Below are 23,394 nucleotides of genomic sequence, written 5' to 3'. Positions count from 1 at the left end.
CCTGCCCTGTTTTCTCTGCTGGTCACAAGGGGTCCTCCACCTGCGTCTGTTCTCCCTCTGAGGACACTCGTGTGGCCAGTGGGGGACGAGAATCCTGTTGAGGCTCTGTGGAGCAGAACAGGGCTGGGGAGGCTTTGAAATTCATCTTTACAAGTGAAGTGAATTCATCTTTACAAGCTCTGCAAGTCTGCGGGCCAAAAGGCTCAGCGCTCCTGGGAGAACAGCATTTCCGCCCTCCCTTCCGCCCTCCCTTCCTCCTTCCTTCCTTTCTCCCTTCCTCTCTCCTTCCTTTCTTCTTCTCTTCCTTCCTTCCTTCTTTCCTTCTTTCCTTCCTTCCTTCCATCCATCCATCCATCAATATTTTTGAGAGCCCCCCACTGGCGGACACTATTCCAGGCCATGAGAATATGGCAGGGAACAGGCAAAGTCGTTAGTACAGAATATAAGAATTTTAGTGAGGAAAGAAAAATACACACACACATTCCTAATCATACTTACTCTCCTCTCCCCTCCACCCAGGACTTCAGAATCCCCACCCCAAAGGCCGCAGGGACTGTACCTTCTGCATAGAGACCCTAAAGCAGTGTGTTTTCTCTTAGCAAAGCCAGGCTCCTTCCTTTACTCATCTCGCTGCGTGACTACGGGAATCTCACCTCATCCTCTTGAGCCCCTGCCTCCGTCTCTAGAAAACAGATGGAAGAGGAAAATAATAACGTGCACCTCCTCGCTAGGGAATAAACGGACATTGAAGTGTGCGTGTGCAAGAGAAGCTAGCAGTTCCTATTACCGATTTTCTCCTTTTGCAAATGACACGGTGCCAGGGGGTCACAGATCCGCAGAACCCCCTGCAGGGGGAGGGCCTGGTGACAGGCAGGGGCAGGGGCGGTGGGCCGGCAGGGAGGACCTGGCACCTGAGTGGAAGGGAGGGCTGGTGAGAGTCTGGAGGGATGCTATCCCGCGGCAGGGGAAGGGCAGGACGGGCTGGCAGGGGGAGCGCGCTCCACACCCAGGATGAAAAGGAAGGATGTTAACTGCACATCAGCCGACCATACTACCCAGCAGAGGTGCCATGAATGTTGCCAGAGTTAACGTACGCGAAGTGCTTAAAACAGCCCCTGCATGTAACTACCCAACGTTGGTTACCCTCATCATTATTATATTCATGATACAAAGTCTGGAAAGTAAAACTCAACAGTTATTTTAACTGGCAGGGAGTGGGATTAAAAATGGGTAAGAAATCCTGTTCTGTACATCCTTTCTGGGGAATCACACCGGGTCGAGGCTCCAACATCCCGAAGTCCAGCTGTAGCTCTAGCTTAGCCCCAGCTCCAGCTCCATTCCCAGCCCCAGCCCCAGGCCAACACCAGCTCCAGCTCCATTCCCAGCCCCAGCCCCAGCCTCAGCACCAGCTCCAGCTCCATTCCCAGCCCCAGCTCCAGGCCCAGCACCAGCTCCAGCTCCATTCCCAGCCCCAGCACCAGCACCAGCACCAGCTCCATTCCCAGCCCCAGCACCAGGCCCAGCACCAGCTCCAACTGCATTCCCAGGCCCAGCTCCATTCCCAGCACCAGCCCCAGCCCCAGCACCAGCTCCAGCTCCAGCTCCATTCCCAGCACCAGCCCCAGCCCCAGCACCAGTTCCAGCTCCAGCCTCAGCACCAGCACCAGCACCAGCTCCATTCCCAGCCCCAGCCCCAGGCCTAGCACCAGCACCAGCTCCATTCCCAGCCCCAGCCCCAGCCCCAGGCCCAGCACCAGCCCCAGCTCCAGCCCCAGCCCCAGCCTCACCACCAGCACCAGCTCCATTCCCAGCCCCAGCCCCAGGCCCAGCACCAGCACCAGCTCCATTCCCAGCCCCAGCTCCAGCCCCAGGCCCAGCACCAGCACCAGCTCCATTCCCAGCCCCAGCTCCAGGCCCAGCACCAGCCTCAGCTCCATTCCCAGCCCCAGCCCCAGTCCCAGCACCAGCACCAGCACCAGCTCCATTCCCAGCCCCAGCTCCAGGCCCAGCACCAGCACCAGCTCCATTCCCAGCCCCAGCTCCAGGCCCCGCACCAGCACCAGCTCCATTCCCAGCCCCAGCCCCAGGCCCAGCACCAGCTCCAGCTCCAGGTCCAGCACCAACACCAGCTCCATTCCCAGGCCCAGGCCCAGCCTCAGCTCCAGCTCCAGCCCTACCCCCAGTGCCAGCCAGAATTGGTGGTTAAGTTTCAAGTCCTGGGTGCTCCACAGACATTTCAAATTCAGCAGGTCCCCAAACAAGCTCCTCGACACTTCTTCCAACACCGTACTCACCGTGCCTTGCTCTCTCTCGAATGGCAAAGCTGAATGCCATCCTAACCTCTCTACTCACTTCTCAGCAGCCTCCAAATTCTACCAGCAAAACCTCATTCCCAGGCCTCGGGCCTGACTCCTCCTCACTGTCTCCCCCTCCTTGGGCCCGCAGCTCTGGACTAACCACTGACACGGCCCCCCACCCTGGTCCTCACCAGGCTGCTTCTCCAGCTGCAGGAGTGGGGGATGGACAGTCACTGCACAGGGGTTCTGAAGGTGAACACCATGGGCAGCTCCTGAAGACCACCTAGCCATGGGGGTAAAGGAAGTGGGAGGGGATAACTAATAACGAGGCTTAGATTTCAGGCAAAGATGATGTGAGAAGGTGTGTTGGCATTTACTGGAAAAGGAGACACGACAGGAAGAACTCCCCCCCCCGCCCCACCCCTCGACACAGGCCAAGTGACACCCCTCACTATGGGGAGCCAGCAGCCCCTCCTCCTTATCCCCAGGGATCCGTTCCAAGACCCCCAGGGGATGGCTGAACGTGCAGACAGCACCAAACCCTATGTACACTGCGTTTCCCCCATATTTACACACCTGTGAGAAAGCTTAGTTTCCAAATTAGGCCCAGGAAAAGATCAACAACTAGCAATAAAACAGAATGGTCACAGCAATAGCCTGTAATAAGAAAGTGTGAATGTGGTCTGTCTCTCAAAGTATCTAACTGTGCTGTGCTCACCCTGCTCGTGAGGACGTGGGTGACAAATGCCTATATGATGGGACGAGTGAGGGGATGGCATAGCACTGCAACGCACTGTGACCCAGTGTTAGGCTGCTACTGCCCTTCTGACATTGGTCGGGAGGAGGATGGTGTCTTCTGGAAGCACGGCTGACCTGCCCGCGGGAATTGAACCCAGAGAGTGAAGGGTGGGTGAGGGGCGAGGCCCAGGCTTAGCGCCGGGCCATGCTGAGTCACCGCCGCTGGCCGGGCCACTGCCCCGCTCCACTGGGTCTGGCGCTGGGGGAGCAGCGGCTGGGCCCTGGAACCCTGGAATGTGGGGGGCCGTGAGGGCGCCCCCCACCCGGGGCTTCAGGGGTGTGCACAGGGAGCACAGGAGAGGTGCTTCTCTCCAGCGGGCAGCAGAGCGCGGAGCTGGGGCCGGCGCCAGGCTCTTCGCCCTTCTCACCGTGACTCAGCTGCCCCCACTGTGCCCGCCACAAGCTGGGGGACACGCGGGGACAAGCCTGGAAACGCAGACCTCTGGGGTGACACCCGCTCAGCTCCTCTCCAACCCGCCTGGGCCTGGCTCACAACTGGGACACTCAGACAGACCCCAAATGTGACCACAGAACCCTCTTTGCGGCTCCTTCCTGCCCTGAATACAAGGGTGCTTACTGAAGATGTGGGGGAACAGAAATAGCTGGAAAGCCAGCATCCTCTTCAGCTGGACCCCGAGACCTGGCCTTTACTGCCCATCTACCTGCTTGTACCCACCGATCTTTGTCCCACGTTTTTCTTAGGCTCTTCTTTCCAGCTTCTCTCTCATCTCAGGCAGAAGGACCCAAGATAGGAACAGAAACTACCCCTGGAGCAATAAGGACTGCGCAGACCATCCAGGCCAGCTTGAGCTCAACCCCCCCTCCTGGCGCCTGCGCAGAAGGACCCTGGAGTGACCCTGGAGTGACCTATAGTTACCACTGCCTCATTACAAGGCTAAAATCCCCCCAGGCCAAGGAGGAGCACAAGCCTCGTTAAGGTAACACACAATGTCTGTGCAGGCTTGCTTCCTTAAGGCGCATGCGCAATCTTATGCCCGCCCCTACATGCAATGACAAGGCTCCGCTGGCTAAAAGATCATCCTAACCCTAAATAAAAGGACCCCATCCACCCTTGCTGGGGAGTCACAGTTTGGGATTATTTCCCCCATGATCTCCTTATTTGCAGAAAACAGTTTCCTTTGTGAACAACTCCACCTGGTGTCTTCTCACCTGTAATTCACACCAAGGAGCAAACTCACATTAGTTCAGTGACAATGTCAGCCGTCCCTGTTTCTGACATCCATCAGCTGCTGCCCACCACAGAGAATCGCTTCCCAGCCCCCTCTCCAAGCCAGCCTGCCACCATGTAGCTGGGTACCATGCCACTGCCTTGGACAGCTTCTCCCTGCCTCCCCCAACCCAGTGACTCAGTCACTTCCTTCCTCCTGGGTTGCCAGAGAAATATCAGAATTCCTGAAAAACTTTTTCACAGTAATAACTCTATTCCAGCAAACCACGCGGAAAAAAACAAAAGCAAAAACCTGTGGCTCTACCTCCATCCATGCTAGCAAAGGCCAGCTGGGGGACCCTAGAATTCCATCTTTGCCAAACTGTAAGGAGGATGGCCAAGCCCCCTGCCAGGATGGGGACAGAACGGTCAGTGGTTCTGTACTGATGCTTCTGGTCCGGTCTTCTCACATGTGTCTAGATTCTCTGTAAGCATATCCTATACAGTGGCCCATTCAAGCGAAGCTTCTCCCTCACTCTTACGATGGGGTCTCCATTTGTGGCTCTAAGATGGAACTTGTTATAGTCTCGTGATCCTAGTCATGTCTCTCTCTGGAGAAATCCAACAAGAGCGCCAAGATCTGAGCGCAGCCTGGTCCAGTCTTTTCAAGTCTGTTCTGATTTGGTAACAGTTAAGATCCTTTGCTTTCTCTAGTGCCTCTTTTCAAAGCAATTGAATCACTCATGCGGCTCCACTTCCTGCCCCATCAGTCTGCCCCGGCCTTCAAAGCCCCATTGTCCATTTGAAATCAGGCCAGTCCGCTTCTAAGAGCTCAGCCTTTCTCCCACACCATATTCTCACGTTCTACTATCTTCTAAAGTTTGTTTTCAATCCCCCAACGCTCCTGTGCTGATTTGATCGAAGCATACTTTTTTAATGACTGCATTTCCTCCTTGATTTCCTGGGCAAGCCTGACTCCTAGAGACAGAGTATTTCAAGGATGGAACTTTAAATTGCCTGTGGGTCTAACAATTTCACTGAATTCTTTTCTTTCTCAAACTACAAAGATAGCGTATTATAATTATCTTCTCACATTCTTTTCTCGTCAACTTTTTAAAATTATAACAGGCCTTACAATTTTAGATTTACATAAAAACTGAGCACAAAGTTCCCATATGCCTTCCTTCATACAGGTTCCCCTGTTACTAACATCTTGCATTACTGTGGTGCATTTGTTACAATTATTGGAGCAATATTTATACATTAAGTCGATAGTTTGCATTAAGTTTCATTCTTTGTGTCTTAACGTGGTTTTTTTTTTTTTTTTTACTTATTTTGAAATAATTTTTCAACTGATCCAGAGTTTGAAATAGTGGTACAGTTCCCTCTTTAATCAATTTCACTGAACGTAACATCTTACACAATCATATTGCAATTACCAAACCAAGAAACTGCCATCGATATACTACACTAACTACAGACTTCGGTGTATTTCACCAGCTTTTCACTAATATCCTTTTTTTGTTCCAGGATCCAATGCAGGATCTTACATTCCATGTACCTATAAAGTCTCCTTAGTCTCCTCCTCAGAAAATATTAAGGAATATACAAAATTCTAGGACAAATAAGTGCGTTGAACAATGTCACGAAGATACTAAAAAATCAATTTTATTTATATACTAGTAATTAAATATCTGAAAATGAAATTGAAAAAAAATTCCATTTACAATATTAAGAATTAAATATTTAGAAATAAATTCAACAAAAAGTACAAAATCTACACACTGAAAACTACAAAACATTGTTGAGAAAACAGTACAGAAATCCTGAACCAAAGGAGGAACACACCATGCTCTTGGATCAAAAGACTAAATTGTTAAGACAGTAATTGATCTGTAGATTCGGTGCAATTCCTGTCAAAATCCCGGCATGTTTTTAAAAGTTGAAAACCTGATCCTAAAATTTTTATCAAGAATCAACAAACCCAGGAATGTCAAGAACAGTTAAGAAAGAACACAATTAGAGGAATTGCACTGCCTGATTCCAAACCTTCCTATGAAGTTGTAGTCATCAAGACCGTTTGATGTTGCTTGAAGATACACAGATCTCTTCCCAGAGTATAGAGTACAGGTATAAATGTCCGTGATTATGGTCAATTGATTTTTGTCAAAGACAGCTAGGTAATTCAAGGGAAAATAATATTTTCAACAAATGGTGCTGGAGCAGTTGGACACCTACATGCAAATTAAAACGAGAGAGCACTGTCCACCACTTAGAATGGCTAAAATACCAAACACTGGCAACACCAAATGCTCTCATCCATTCAACTGCCCATAACTTCTTAGGTCTATTTCTGGATTCTCTGTTCTGTACCATCAATCTGTATCTCTCTTTGCCATCTCTACACCATCTCAATGACTGTAGCTTTATAATAAACCCCCTAATCAGAAATTGTGCTTCTTTGTTCTTTTTTTTTTTTTTTTTTTCAAATTTGCTTAGGCTATGCTAGGTCCTCTGAATTTCCCTGTGAATTTTAAGTTCTAGAATCATCTTGCTAATTGCTGTTTCAAAAAGTCTGTGGGGATTTTACTTGGAATTGCATTAGATCTACTGGTCAGTTCTGAGAAAACTCACACTGAACGATATTGCATCTCCCAATCCAGGATCTTGGTGTATTTTTCTATTCGTTACCTCATCTTTATTCTAGGCATCGTTTTGTACTTTTCTGTGTACAAGCTCTGCATATATGTTTTCAGATTTACCCCTAAGTATTCACATTTTTGATGCTGATGAAAATGGTATTTTTTTTAAAAAAATCCAATTTCCAATAGTTTGTTGCTAATGCTTAGAAATATTAGTTCTGGTAGCATTTTGGTAGATTCCTTAGACTTTTTCATATACATGTCACTTGGAAATGTTTCTTTCTTCCAAGTAGTATGCCTTTTATTTTTCTTCCCTTATTGCTCAATGACATATTGCACTAGCAGGACCTCAAGAACAATGTTGGATAGAAGTGGTAATAGTGGACATTCTGGCCTTCTTGTCTTAGGGAAGAAAGTATTCATTTATCATTACAACATTAAGGTAAGTTCCTCAGTTGATGCCTTTTATAGTAATGCAAATTTCTGTCCGTTCCTTTTCTGAGTTTTTAATCATGAATAAATTCTGAAACTTACAAAATGCTTTTTCTCATTGAGATGGACATATTTTTATTTTGATGACATATTACATTGATTTTTTAATATTAAACCAAATTTGTATTCCTGTGGAACACTCAACTTGATCTAAACATATTACCCTTACAATGGATCACCAGATTCACATTGCTAATATTTTGTTGAAGACTTCTGTGTCTATTCAAGAGGACCATGTATTGGTCTGTAATGTCCTTTCCTTATGGTGTCTTTTCCTGGTCTGGTATGAGGTCAAAGTTGGGTCTCCAAAAGTTAAGTGCTCTTTTCTTCTCCATTTTCTCTCAGTGCTGGTGCAATATTGAGATTTCTTCCTTAAATGTTTCATAGAATTCACATTCAGGGAACATTTTTAATTACAAATTTGATTTAATTTCTTTTTGAGTCACTTTTGGTAATTTGTCTTTTGAGGAATTCTTCCACTTCATGTAAGCTGTCTAATTTATGGGCATATAATTTTTCACAATATTTTTAAAAATTGTTTGTTGGACACACAGTAATTTCCCTTTTCCAGTCTAATTTTTGAACAGTCTATGTAGGAGTTAACCAATTTCATTGGTTTGCTCAGAGAATTTTGGTTTATATGGTTTCCCTATTGTTTGCGCCTTTAGTAGGCCATTGATTTCAGCACATATTTCCTTCCTTTTCTATTTTAGTTTAATATGCTTGTTTTTCTAGTTTTTAAATCTTAGATCAATGATTTTGTACCATTCTTAATTTCCAGTTTTTTAAATTGAGGTATAATTGACAAATATTAGTTGTAGATATACATAATTTGATATTTGTATATATTGTGAAATGATCACAATTAGTTACAATCTGTGCACCTTTCTAATACAAGCATTTCAATCTATAAATTTCCCTCTAATATTGCTTCAGCTGCAGCCCACAAATGTTAGCATGTTGTGTTTATTTTCATTCATTTAAAAACGTCTTCTGATTTTACTTGTAACTTTTCTCTTTGACTCATGGTTATTTACAAATATATTGATAATTTCCAATCATTTGGGGGGGTGATTTCCAGATAACCAATATGGATTTCCAGTTTAATTCCACTGTCATCAGAGAATATATTATTTCAATTATTTCGAATGTAATGAGACCTGTTTTATAGCCTAGTATACTGTCCATCTTTCCGAGTAGTCCATATGCACCTGAAAAGGAAATTTCTGTTCTCATGTTGGGTGGAATGTTGTGTGTCAATTAGGTCAAACTGAGTGTTCACGTTTGTTTGTGTCCTATGTCTTGATTTTCTATTTGTTCTACCAATTAAAGGAGGGTTGAAATCCTGAATTCTAATTGTAGATTTTCCCATTTTCTATTCACTAATATTAGTGTTTGCTACATGTATTTTGATATTCTAGTAAGAAGCCTATAAATACATTTAATTGTAATTTACGATTTAATTTTTTTGTGGACAAAAGGCAGGATGATAAAGACCTGTAAGTATAAAGACAGGCAACATACCATTGGGAGGTGAAATGGAAAGGCAAAAAAGAAAATTAAAAACATGTAAGAGTTCCCAATGTCAAGAAAGAGCTTACTCGTGTATCTTGAAAATAGATGTTGGTAAGTAGCAAAACGATTGATTCTATTACATACATTTAAAAATAGGAGGTTGATTTTAATATGCCAATATTTACAAACTGGAAATCACACCCTTTGCAAGCGTTTAAATTTATGATGAATAGTTTCCAATGGCAGAATCAAAGCTCCACTGCCGACAGCAGTGTCCTCCATTGTGCATACCAATATTGGCTCTTTCCTCCCATCCCCCACACTCTTCTGTCTTCATCACTCCAGCTTCCTCGGCTGATCTCTTAAACACAATACTTAAGTTTTGTCTTCAGATCCACTTGTAGGGGTACCCAACGATACAGGTACCAGGAGATTATAGGTTTCCAAACTTCCTATACAGAGGTCAAAAAACATTCGAAGACCATTTTTTAGTTAATGTACATATTCCAGTTCCACCAAACCATTCCACCTGCCAATCTCTACTCTTTTGCCTCTCTGGCTCCTTGTACTCTCTGATATCACCTATCTCTGAGAAATAGATTTTTTACGTTTCTATTAGCCTGTAGACTATGACCTGAGTAGTTCTATATCCAGCCACATAACCTGATGGCTGGCACAAGGATGACACTCAATGCGACTATGGCATTTAATTTTCAACTTCACCATTTAACAAGAGCTTCTAGGTGCTTTATTTGCTTCATTTAACTCTCAACACAGTTCTCCTAGGTATCGATAGATACCTATTCGATAGATAAGGAAACCCAAGCTCAGAGAGATCCCTGCTAATAAACTGCCAGACTGAACACGTGAGCAGCGCAACTGCACAGCTCACGCCTGCCCCACCAAGAGCCAGGCGCGGCGCTCACTGGTGCCGCTCCCCCGCAGCACGCACCACGCAGGGTACGAGAGGAGGCCTTGGATAAGGAAGAGCAACTGAAGCTTGAGTAACTGCCCAGGTCTGTAGAGGCAAACAAAGGAGAATCTTCCAGAAGAGGGAAATGTTAAGGAGGCAAGACATGGAAACAAGCACAGCCTACCTAGCGGTGAGGCTGTACTTAAATGAACTTGAGGTCTGGATGACACAGAACTGATTTGAAATAGGGAGTCACTAGCAGTTTCAGAGAAGACAACTGAACTGACAAAATCAGTTGAAACGCAGCTCTGTTAGGAGAAGACCATGAGCTTGAACAGCACAGGGCTTGCATCTTGAACCTGTCACTTAAGTCTTACTGAGGACATGTTTCTAAACGTCTCTACACTTCAGCTTCCCCATCTTGAAAATGATCTTGTTTGACCAACTATTTACACCAAGCATTAAACGAGATTCTGCAGGTAATGTCCAACGCTGGCACAAAGCAGGCAGTCAGGAAGTATGAATCCTCTAGCCTGGAAGTGACTATTCTCATGATCTACAATGAAGGCAAAGTTACAATTTCAGGAGGCCAATATTAACACCTCCACAACGTGATGTGATAAAAAACTAGAAATGGCAAAGGAGGCAAAGAGCATCTGTTTCGAGCCGCCAGCACAGGTGGTGGTGGGATGGATACGGGCAGACAGTGAGTGTCAAGCTGGGGCTCTCAGAGTAATGTCACATCAGCGAGTGAAGGTGAAGGTCCAGTTGCCTGGAGGGGAAATGGGGTGCTTTGTTTCAAACATGTGGAATATGTGAGAGGAAGTAAGTCAGTGAAAATAAGAAGAGTGCTAGGAAATTATGAGAATGACTGATTTCCTTTCAGGAAAGACTGTGTTGTCTTTAAGTTTGAGAACAGTAAGTAGGACCACACAGAGGTATGAGGAAGTACAAACGACATTTATCAGTACAAGGATTCCCTCCCCAGTGCTCATTTGGTTCTCTCTGGGTAGCAATGAAAAGTTATCTTTTCAAGAAACACCCTCTCTAGTTTATTACTTATACTCAAAGACATATGTTTCATAAGACTAAGTGGAAAGAAATCTCGTCCGAAACCTCTCACAGTGGACTTACTTCTCAAAAACCAATCCACATTCTTAACCAGGGAAAGGCTCAGTTTACTAGTTACTAAGACATCAACCAAGTGTTGATATACTCTAAATTAAATGGATATGTGCATAGAAGTAATCTGACATAGATTTACTTTAAAAATCTAAATTAAAAAATTCAGACTTTCAATTCATAGACATAAAAGCAGAGCAAAAATTTAGTAATCTAAGTCTTAATGGAACTTTTCATTTGCTGGCCACTAACAAAGAAACTGATGTGATTAAAAGGTACGACAAGAACAATGCACATCAATCTAACTCTGGTCACCAGGGACTGAGAGATGAGCGGTACTAGGTACAAAGGCTCTTCCGTGTGTGTGACAAGAATCTAGGCAACTCCACTATTCATAGGTTAAGGATGCTATTTGCTCCACTCTGGAAAAAAAAAAAAAAAAAGATACAAATTCAATGTCTGGAATTTAACCACAACAGGGACAAGATGAGAGCCATTATTTTTAACACAAATGAAAGATAATACAGACATTAGGAAGTTTACGCCACACATGGAATATAGGCACTATTTTTTTTTACTTTAATATACAAATTTAAGCAAGTATCCCAATCACCTCTACTAAAGCTTTTCATTTCCCAATAATATCTCTGATAAAGTTAATATATAACAAGTTAAGTACACAGGACTGTATCTTATGTCTGTTGATCTTTGGCACATTTGTCAAGTTGGAAAATGTCAAAAGGCAATACAAATTCCTAATGACAGTTCTGCACTTTCTTTTAATCGTCTTCACATCAAAATATAAGGCCGCAAAAAGGCAAGCTGAAATTTTAGGATATGTGGAATAGTTTTAATAAAGAGTTTTACATACAGTACCTTACATATAGAACAGTGTGTTTGCAAATTTAAATAATATCTGAATGTACAGTGGCATGTATTCTTATCAAAGATAAATTCAAGTTTACTGTGTATCAGTTCTAAAATGCATTTACACAGATCGCTAGAACTGATAAACAGAATGAGGCATAAAATATTCAAGTGTTATATCATCAAATAGCCTCCTCTGAACAGTCTTTTCCCCCTTTTTAAAAAAGTTTCAAAACCTGTACATACATTTTTAATTTTTAAAAACAGTCTGTTAAAAGGTAACATTTCATGTTAACCACCAACTCTTATAGTCTATAGTAATAAAACTAGATATGTGCAGATATAAATATGTGTAGGATATGTACATATGTACGCTGAGTGTTTGTTTCAAACAAGCACACACGCTTACGCATACCTGCGTATGGAGCATGGAGGCGGCACTCAACTCACAAGAGCACTGGCAGACAGGAGGACCTGGGCCCGAAATCCAGCAAGAGCTAACTCAGCAACTTAGTTGCCTTTGGTTTCAGAAATTTGTCCATTTGTGATCAAAGCTAAAAGTTTTGAGTGCGCATGTATTTTTTAAAAATAAAATTCATCTTCAGAAATGAAGCTTTTCCAGTATTCCACTACCAGCAGTTAAAAAATCCACAGCCACAAATTATTTTGATATTTTTGTCACTCCTCATCCCAGCTGAGGTTATTTACAATTTTTATCTGAAGGCAAACACCAAGCATACTCAGGATCAAACTGTACGCTGATGCCTGAGTCCTGAATTCAACTATATATAGGACATATATAGTCTACATGACATCTATGTTTCTGATGGGCTGATGGCATACGCAAGACCTGGGAGTGGAACTCCCACAACATTTAACATTCTCTCTCCAGCGGTGTCATCGTCATTTGGCACACTGACCCTTCTGCAAGCCATTCTGTTTATAATGAGCATAATGCCTGCAAGAAATTCCAATTATTTGGCATTTTTAAATATATAATCATAATGAAGTCAGAATTCCACAACTGTTTTCCCCAGAAGTGAGGCTCCACTGTCAGTTTTCTGATTAAGGACATTCATCACCTAAGAAACAGCTCATGATCCCATAAAAGTTTAAATATTCTAAACTTCAGTGCAGCTGGATCAACTGCAGAGAAGACAGTTCGTATAGCAACCTTATAGACCTCTCCAGAATTTCCTTGCCTCTACAGTTTTGCTTTTGGCCAAATGCTGGTTTATTACACGGATCTTTCTACTAAAAATTATATGAACACACCATATTTCTTTCTACACATATCTCAAGCTTCATGTAAAGCAACTACTGAAAAATCCTGCCAGCTCGATTTCCTTGGTATAAATTATATTCAACTTCATTGATCCCTGGCATATGACACATTATCATGTAGCTTGCTCATAAGCTTTTTATAATAGTAGCTTCCTTGATAAAGGTTGTTCTTCATTTTCCTTTCCAAGGCACCATCCTTTTGATGTCACAAATCAGTAAATGACCAAACATCACTACGCTTTTTAACTATCCACTTAGCAGTCATGTGGATAATAAAAACTATCGACTGAAGAGACCCACGTTCTTTTCATTAGGTTTTCACTGTTGTCATACAGAGCAAAGAGTTGCTATTTGTTGTACTTTGCCCATGTCAATTAGGAGCTGTTTGATATGGCGCTTAAGTTGGGGCAGTCTTGCGAGAGGGTCAGGTGGCTCCAACTCCCCTGTGAAATCAAGCCAGCTTTCCAGAACTAAAAGAGAGAACAGAACAAACAAATTTAAATGGCAAATGGAAGAAGTCACAAAATGGTATAATTGGAAGGCTGGAAAAGGATGGAGGCAGAATTCACGTTCCTTTCTCTAGAAGGCCACAGATACACTCAAGCCATTTCTGAGTGGCTTTAGCATCCTTTATATTATATCTTATCCCACAAGAGCTTTAAACTTTTCTTATTTTAGGTAATTGTTCCCTTTATAGGCTTAAAGTAAGTTCATTTTGAGTATCTCCATCTACTCTCTTCTGGAATAGGAAACAGCTTCCTGTGCCTGCTGAGGCTGCCTCTTACTTTAGACTTAAAACATCTCTACTTCATTTTAAATGAAATTTAGCTATTCTAACCTTTTTTTTTTTTTTTAAATCAGGAACTTCTTTTTAACAAAAGAAAGGAGGTGGCAATTTCTCAGTGTTCTTTTCAGTCCCACTATTTTATCATTACTTAAAAAAAAATGCAAGCATATTAGAAGTCTAGGCAGAATGCAATTACTTATTCCACACTTTTTATTAATAATAAGGGATAGTGTCAAATTGCATTTCTACTCAAACATTCAAATCTACTCAAAACATTAAAGTAACAAAAAACTAGCTTAAACAAAATAGAAGATGCTTTTGGAATGGGTTTCCATTTCCTCTTTTCTCAGGGAAAAACAAAGCAGTAGGAGCTCTAACTTACTATGGGGTGAAATTAAAAAAAAAAAAAAAGGAATCTTATGTATGAGGTTAGGAAAAAAAACACACTGGATTAGGAATCAGGTAATCTTACTCTATTTTCTCAACTATGAAATGGGGATAATAATCTTTCCTCAGCCCCCTGTGTGATAAAAATTAAAAATACCAAAGGAAACCATTTGAAAATGTGTGTGCAAACTAAAGGTTGACCTACCTGAGTTTGGGGGGAGTTTCTTGTTGTTAATTTCACTTCCTACTGACCACAGTGAGAGCAAAGATACAAAATGTCTTCCCCCATATTTTAAATATGTTTATGCCCCTTACACTGACTTCCAAAGAAAACACAGTTCAATGAAACTAATACGTATTCCTTATTTGCTCTATATTGTACCCGGCAGATGGGAAGTATTTAATAAATATCCACCTTTAAAAAAAAATGACATACTATCCAGTCATATTGTTTCCAGCCTAAAAGACCCCAAACACCAGCTGTGTTTAAATGCGATGTGAAGGAGCAAGATGTTCTATCAGTATGGACAGCACCTGCAGCTCTCATCCCGTAATTTAAAACACTTCATATAATGTCTTTATAACAACAACAAACACATTTTACATACTGTAGCCACTGTACTTTAGTTCTTTCTTAAAATTACCATCAACTTCTTTTTCTATTAGGTCCATCCTGCTGGTAACTTCATTCTGCACATTCTCTATGTGGGTAAGGAGATTGAGCTGCCACTGAAGATGTGAGTCTCCTGGGTCTTCACTGCCCTTTTTATCATTATAAATAAATACCGTACTCCTCTCAGCTGGATTCTTCTCCAAAGAACCATTGGAAAAAAACAAAATTGGGAGAACTGTAATGTCATAACAGGAAAGATACACGAAATACCTCATTACCACAATGATCAGTGAACTCCAATCTGACTATTTATGCTAGCACATAAATTATGTCTGATGGTCCTTACAAGGGCAGATGTGCTTGCCATGTCTCTCCACAAAGCGTAGCATGGGTCTCCACAAGGTGGGGAGCATTCAACAAGACATGCTAAAGAAATAAGTTGTTAATTATACTTGGTAACGAGAAAGCCCAGCTCATTTGGACCAACCCGTTCCTCAATGAATCTAAACTAATGACATAAGTGGAGTGAAGGCAGAAAGCAGTGACGGAAAAATTACGGAAGTTGACAAAGGCCAGTTTAAAGTCTAACTGCAGACTGTAATTAACTCTTGCAGTTAAATCAGTGAGGCAAGAGAAAGATAAAAATCTCTTAAAACCTTAAAAAGTGCAAACTGCTTAAAATATACACAAGAAACCTGAACTCAGACTCACCAGAAAGAATTCATTTCATTAAAGGGATATTAATTTGACAAAATCATTTGCTGCAAATATCATGAACTATAGGCTTCCCAAATTTATTTATTTATAGTGATTTCTTGATAAAACAGGCCAGAAAAATAAACAGCTAATTTTGAAGCGGCATTGCTAGTTGAAAATCCATGAAAAATGAAGAAACAATATTTCTAAAACAATCCCTATGAATAGGAAAAAAACTTGTAGAAAGTCAATGTACATAGAGCTGTAAGAATTCAGTGTATCGCATAATGGAATTGATATGCATAAACAAGTATGCTAAAATTTTTAAAAGAAAGATCAGAATGCCACCTTTTATCTGAAACACGCATTGTATTAATATATACATACCCACACACACTTACACATTCTCACACACAGACATCTTCATTTGGAAAAAAAAAACGTGGCTTATGGTTTTTTGAGGTATCTAAGTGTGCTTATAAAACTGAAACTTTGATGGGGCAAAAGTTTACTAAATTACTACAACTCTGAACTAGGGGATAATTCAATGTTCAAATGGTCAGTGTTTTCTAATAGAGAAAGCAAAAAATGTCTTTACCCTAACAAGACATTTGTGAACTTGGGAATATAAGAATAATTTTACTGGGAATTCAGCATGTTTTATTTTATAAAATTTTCCTATGGCCTATCAGATTTTCCAAGCCAAAACAAATGAACTAGTTATACCTTTTCAGGCATTCCATCTTCTTTCACTGAGTACTGTGAACGGTTTTTATCTTTTGTGTGGAATTCTTGTTCTTCTTCAAAACTACTAACATCGTCATCATCTGAACTCCCAGGGTCTGCGAGAGATTTGCAGTCTTGACCAAAATTTTGTGGCTTTTGGTAACTGTGCTCACTTGTTATGTAAGTTCCTTCCGTTTTTAGGGGCAAACGAGGTGGTTCTTTATGGTTCTGTACGTGGTATTTCTTTTCCTCTACATTAACTGTGTCTTGCACTGTAACTTTTTTCTCTACCCCAGCAATTCCTTGATCTTGGTCTTTTCGCTTCCCAGAACAAGCCCAGAGATGAAGGTCAGGATGATGTTTATTCCTTAAAGCAAAGATGGAGAAAGCGGGGGGGGGGGGGGGGGGGGGACAACAAAAAACAAAAACAAGTTTAGTGCTATAATAAATTCCAGAAGGTAAAATGATACAGATAACCCTTGGTTGTCCGTGCTTTTGTACAGTGAGCGTGCTGACTCAGACAGACTGGTCCCCACTTCTCTGCTCTAGACCTAGACTCACCAAGGGAACCAAGCTAGGAGGAGGGCAGGGGCTCAAGACAAAAGCAGAGGTATTCTTTAGGGTAATTTAATCCAAAGTTTGAATTCTCACAATTTTATAGAAATAATACTTGGGTAGAAAAGCAATGATGGGGGTCCCTGGGTGGCTCAGTGGGGCAAGCATCTGCCTTCAGCTCAGGTCGTGATGTCAGGGTCCTGCTCAGCAGGGGAGTCTACTTTTCTCTCTCCCTCAGCAACCCCCACCCCAGCTCCTGCTCTCTCTCTCTCTCTCTGTTAAATAAATAAAATCTTTAAAAAAGGCAATGATAAGTGTAATTATGTTGATAGTTCACATCATCATTCGATAGATGCACTTCCTTTCCTACTGATTGTACAACACAAAAAACTTCTCTATGTGCGTATTTTAAAATCTTCATTCAGTTAAAAAGTGATACTTGCTAATGACAAAAAATTCAGGCAATAAAGCATACAAGGTAAAAACCTCCCTACCATGGCAATCATAAAAAACTGAGGTATAATCTTTCAGGCATTTTCTACACATATAAAATTATTTTTTAAATGGATAAGCATATACTTTCTCTTTTTATACAAATGGGGCTCTCAGTTTGCCTTCTTCATAGATAACATACATGGGCATCCTGCTCGCTCGGTACGCAGACACTTCCCTCACTCTCACTCTAGTAGCCGAACAGTATTCAGGCTCCACAGTCCAGGCTCACCAGCCCATTCCCACCTACAGACGTGTGTGCGTGTGCGTGTGATCTCTGCACACAAGTGGGGATATTTCAGTCAGACACAGAGCTGGATAATGGGTACACATTGTAAATGTGATAGGTACTGTCCAAGCGGCCTCCAAAGAGGCCTCCCTGATTACGCCCCACCCACAGCCTAGGACAATGCCCTTCTATCGCCATCGTCGCCAACTCTGCGAGTGTGATACTGCAGCTAATTGTAGTCATTAACATTCTGCAGTGAGTGAAACCGGAATTCTTTCATCAGCATTGATTAGAAAGGGAAATACTCAGGAGGCATAAACCTTTCAGAGAGCTCAATAATGTTCATGAATTAACTATTTCCAGGTTAGATAAACACCCAAGGGTCAAATTACTTTTCTTCTAATTCTCAAGTATTGTTCTGAAATTATACATTTTATCTTTTGGACCTCTAATAATTTAATATCAGAAAACACTAAAATTCGTTCACAGTAAAGGCACAACAGAAAGCTAGTTTTGCAGTCTGTCCAATGGACCGAGTCCTGCTCTGTCACTGAGCTTGCACAAGTACCTCCATCTTTGACTATCCATCTGTCAAATGAGAGGAGGCCTATTTCTTAGGCTTATTTTAAGGATTAAATGAAATCTCATATTAAAGCACTAATTTTTGGCATGAAGTAGACTTTCTTTTTAATAAGTTAGCTCTTCCCTCAAGTTTTGGCATTTGCATGCCCTTTTTATGAAGAAATCCATATTCAGATTTATGACATACCACAGAAGCAAATTACATCGAACAGTCACTAAGGACTTATCCCTACTCTAGGCACTGGGAACAAAATGATGAGTAAGACAAAAGCTGTACCTTAAAGGAATCCATGGTTTAGTTAGGGGAGACGGACATGAGAAAACAAAGTGCACCGAAATGCCAACATCAGTAAGCAAGGAGTCTGCCGAGAAGGGTATGTGATCAGCCCTGGTCAGGCAGGTATCGTGAAAAGGCATCTGCCAAAAAGACTAGTGGTAGAAGGTTGTTCTAAGTGTGAGTAAAGGCTTGTAACTATGATAAAGCAGGCTTCACTCAGGGATTATGGTTTGGTAGAGTTGTGATGTTTGGAGAGAACAACGGGGAGAGGGAAGACATGGCAACAGAACAATAGGATACATATCAGGGAAGGACTCAGAGCACGTGCTGGAGAGCCAGGAAGACACCGTGGGGTATGAAGCTGAAAAAGAGACAAACTCCTATTTATCTTTTTAAAAAGATTTTATTTATTTGAGAGAGAGAGAGCATGCACACAAGCAGGGGGGAGGGGCAGAGGGAGAGGGAGAAGCAGACTCCCCGCGGAGAAGGGAGCCAGACATGGGGACTGATCCCAGGACCCCAAGATCATGACCCGAACCAAAGGCAGACACTTAACCGAGCTTCCCAGGTGCCCCAAGCTCCTGTTTATCTTTTACTAAGATCACACTGGCAACAGTAAGAAGGATAAACTCAAAGAGTGTAAGACCAGAGCCGCAGAGAACTAAAAAGGTGTGGCAATGGTTCATGTGAAAAGAACAGCCTGGGCTGGGACAGTGTGAAGAAGAGAGACAGGAACGCACAGGACAATGTGAAGGAATTACAGTGGATAGGTGCCCTTGGCACACCAGGCTGAGGTGAAAGGTACTTGGACGAGGACAGAATGAGGGGAAACGGCAAGTTTCTGGCCCAGGCAAGTGAGTCAAAATGAAGACAATCTTGTGAAGAACCAATGAATCATCCTGTTTTTATATAAAATATTTTTTTAAAAGAAGAATTCTGACCAGGAGTTAGGAAGAACTGAAAACAAGGGCTTCAAGAACACACGGACATGTTACTTAGGGAGGCTCAGGTTTGGGTTTGTTTGTTTGTTTGTTTGTTTGTTTGAAGGGAAAAGAGTCTAGGGTGACTAAAACCCGTTCAGCGCACAACAGAGGCATGGATTATATACCTGCTCCCTTCAAAGTCCATCTTTAGGTAATTAAAAAATACACTCTTAAATCTACTTCATCTTGACACCATTCTTGAAGCAGGACACAAAATACCGGGTTCACCAAGCAGCTGCACTTAATTCTGTGCATATGTCAAGCACACAACACAGCCGGGCAGGGACTAACACTGATTGGAACAGCAGAGGTGGTAGTGACCTTCAACCACGCTTATTCATTCCAGCACAACAGGCAGGAAACAAAATGTTTATTAATCGTGTCTATTTTCAAAAGTTAAAATGTATTCATTGGGCAGTTAGGAGGGCACGTACTGCATGGCGCACTGGGTGTTACACACAACTAATGAATCATCGAACTTTACATCAGAAACCAGGGATGTGCTATATGGTGACTAACATAATATAATAAAAAAATATTAAAAATAAATAAATAAATAATAAATAAATAAATAAAATGTATTCAAATCTCTCTTCCGTCTTTCAAACTGCTCACGTGAACCTCCAAAAGGCCGCCCGATCACTGGGAACTCAAACACAGGCCGCCCGTGCCCGCGGCGCCTACTTACTTCAGGATGCCGATCTTCAGCTGGAGCCCGTGCAGGACTTCCGTGACACCATAGACGTCAGCAAGCAGGTGGTGTGTGGAAACTATCTTTTTGGCATTGAGATGAGAGTAATTTTCTTTTAAGAATGATAACCCACACATTCTCCCATTATCCAACCAGTCCTTATCATACCGGTATTTTGCACTCCACCTCTGACCTGGGGAGGAAGGAGACATTAAAATGACAAAGGATTCCACTTAAGATTTCCTTCCACTGCCATCTTACTAACACTACTCAGTAAGCAAGAAAAGCTCTGGTACTAAGAATAAATTCAGAAGAAGAGCAAAACAGAGTTCTGAGGAGCTGGCATTGTGAGAGTTCCTCTGACCCCAGGGCCTCCCGCCCACTACGGAGAACACACTCCATGAACGGTGTGCTCGGAGGCAGAGGACACCTGCGGAGGAACCTGGAGTGTAAGGCTTTCCATTTTTGATGTGTCTGTCCTCCGTCCTGTAGAAAGGCTGAGAGGGCTGGACAGAAACGAGACGGGGTACCCGTTCTCTAACATTTGTTTTGAACTGGATGAAATACAGAGTTCTACTTAAGTGAATAAGGACTCCTCTTCAAGATCTTACAGGGTCCTGTATAATCCTACATCTTCAATGTCAATACTATGTCTATTAAATGAGTTGCTTACGTGTCTGTGACCCCTACTATGAGACAGCGGAAGGCACGCTTACAATCAATCATCTTACCTCTTACCAGCATTTGGCAAATAGGCATCCAATAAAGGCTGCTGAATGAATAAACAGATGTCTACATTCGTATGGGTCTGAATCATTCTCCTGCTTCCTAATGTTACTTTTTTTTTTTTTTTTTGGATATCTAGTTTTTTTCTGCCTGGGCAGCTGAAAGTGTATGCAATATGCAAAACCTTGCTATTCACAGAGCCTCTGGCATGGGAGGAAGGCACTGGACAAGGAGTCAAAAAGGACAGGTTTTCATCTCAGTTCTGCCATGTCTAGTATTATCCTTGTGCACAAGGCATGCGACTCTCCGTGCCCCAGTTGTCTCATCGGTAAAATAAAGGGTCAGACCGCGATCATCGGAGATTCCATCTACCTACAATGAGCTGGATATGCAGCAATCAGGAACTTTCTTAAAACCACATCCCGAGGAGTTACATTCAGAATACAGTTCCATATAAACCTATTTAGAAATCGATACACAGGGACGCACTACAGGGCTACTTCTTCTCCAGGAAAAAGACGTATGTAACTCTGTCCTTCCAGTAATGTAGTAGTTACGGTAATGAAACAAGGCTAATGTTCTGGTCTAGATAATTAACATGGAAAATAAAACTGTAACAAACAATGAAAAATATTTTAAAACTTCAACATGGAAACAGACTTTAACTGATGCAGAAGTAACAGTATCTTGTACAGCGGGTACGCTACGGAACCGGTAACCAGATCTGGAGGCGCCCTGCCGCCGGCATGGGGAGGAGGCTTACCGGGAGGGTCCCTGCAGATGTAGCAGATGTACTGCTCGGGGATGCTCTCCTCCAGCAGCCCCATGCACACGCTGTGCTGCCAGCAGAGGCACTCTTCACACTGCCAGAAAACACAGGAGCGCTTACGATCACTGGTCTGCTCACTACAAAGACAGACAAATCCCCTTCCTTTCACTTAGCCGTGGCCCGTCTCTGGCTGCGCCCACAGCTCAACTCTTATTCCACACAATGATGCAAGGGCCGATATATGATGAATTTTATATTTGAAAGTCGGCTACTTCAAGAACTTCCTCTTGTTGCAGCAACTAAAATGTGCCTTGATAGATGAATCACACACACACACACGCACGCGCGAAACTATTGCTCTCACTTATTTCCCACTAACTTTTAGGCAAATACATCCTTAAAATACCTTATTAAAGTGTGGACTTCTTTTTTTTTTAAAGACAAGTTCATAGGAGTGCCTGTAGCAGTGACTTCTTAAAAGTACTACCTGTGTGGTGACCCTATAAATTTGTAGTTCCCTTATTTGAGAAAACCTCTGAAGAGGGAGAAAAAACATTACTCTTTCTTCATTCCTGTAACTAACATTTCCAAATCTTCCAAATGTCATCACAGAACACGGGTAATGCTTCTTTTTTCTTAAAGATACCCCTTTCTGCAGGGAGAGGTGGTTTGTAATGCTTAATCCTTGCAACAATTTTTGACAGTAGTGGAAACGTTTATTTCCGAATCTGCCTGTTGAAGGGCTACAAGCAACAGGGATCCAGGCAAGAAAAGGGCTGCTACACTCTACCCTTCAATGTGGACGCTCACCCACCCTACTGATTTCAAAGAATGGCTTCCGGAATTTCAGCTTGAAGACCTCAAACTGAATACTCTCGTAAAGGGAGGGTGATCCTTAGGTGAGAGAGCAGTCCACTTCATTAGAGATTTTCCCATCACTACTGGGATTTTAAACGTGATAAGCGAGAGACCTGCCCTTCAATAGGACCATGAGTGAGGAAAGAACATGGAAACCCCGTTGTGCTTGCTGAGCACCTGAAATAATTATTCGCTCCAACAGGGAAGACTGGTTACCTGGATCATGAAGCCGTTCTCCTCATCCAGTTCACAAACGCACCGCACAATCTCATTAACAGCATCGTCTTCATCCTGAGATTCCTCAAAATTGGTTGAATCAAAGTCCTGATTGTACTCATCCCCACTGAGAAGCAAACTCTCTGTTGAAGAATCATCTAGGAATTCCACATCTGATAAGTCTAGAATATACACAGAAGTATACTCAGCATATATTTTCCTATGTTTGTGTCATTTTTCCAGATAGAAAGGAGCTAAAGGGAGTGATTATAAGCTATTAAGAAAGAAAGGCCAAACAAATGGAATTAGAGTATTTGTCTCTAAACAAAGAAACAAATGACTTTTGAAGCTTCGCTAGTTATGACCGACTTTACATCTTAACATCTACACTATTACAAGTAACTTGGAAAGTATCCTGTAGTCTTGCTGCTTATCGAGGTTATGGCTAAGGTTGACAGCAATTCAAATTTGCGTAGTTTTCGAACACCTTCACAAATGTTAGTGCTCTTCATCTTCCCCAGAATCAGGGGTTGTAAAAAGAATGGATTTTGTTCTATGTACCATAGTCAAGACACTTGAGCAAAGGGAAGGAGACTGCCTGGAAGTCTAGTATCAGTATTACTATTCTTAGTGGTGTGGGCACCCTCAGCCACCACTGCACTTCCCATGCAGCAGGACTATACTGAACACTTTGAACAGAAGATCCTTT

At 42.4% G+C, this 23,394-nt stretch overlaps 1 protein-coding gene across 3 annotated transcripts in view; it reads right to left on the bottom strand.

Annotated features, from left to right (window-relative positions):
• Positions 1-11,783: 11,783 nt before the first annotated feature.
• PHF20L1 (PHD finger protein 20 like 1) overlaps positions 11,784-23,394 on the bottom strand; it is a 79,323-nt gene continuing 67,712 nt past the window's right edge. For all 3 annotated transcript variants that reach the window (XM_040625549.1, XM_040625551.1, XM_040625550.1), the window contains 6 exons: positions 22,686-22,867; positions 21,606-21,705; positions 20,114-20,309; positions 16,308-16,674; positions 14,917-15,079; positions 11,784-13,568 (listed from right to left, as the gene is read on the bottom strand). In XM_040625549.1, the coding sequence (XP_040481483.1) occupies positions 13,426-13,568; positions 14,917-15,079; positions 16,308-16,674; positions 20,114-20,309; positions 21,606-21,705; positions 22,686-22,867 (1,151 nt within the window). In that variant the 3' untranslated portion in view covers positions 11,784-13,425. The remainder of the gene's footprint in view (positions 13,569-14,916; positions 15,080-16,307; positions 16,675-20,113; positions 20,310-21,605; positions 21,706-22,685; positions 22,868-23,394) is intronic.

Source organism: Ursus maritimus, unplaced genomic scaffold (assembly GCF_017311325.1).
Source record: "Ursus maritimus isolate PB19 unplaced genomic scaffold, ASM1731132v1 scaffold_9, whole genome shotgun sequence".
In the NCBI taxonomy this organism is placed as follows: Eukaryota; Metazoa; Chordata; class Mammalia; order Carnivora; family Ursidae; genus Ursus; species Ursus maritimus.
Note: the sequence above shows the minus strand (reverse complement) of the source record. Positions and strands in the feature narration are given on the sequence as shown.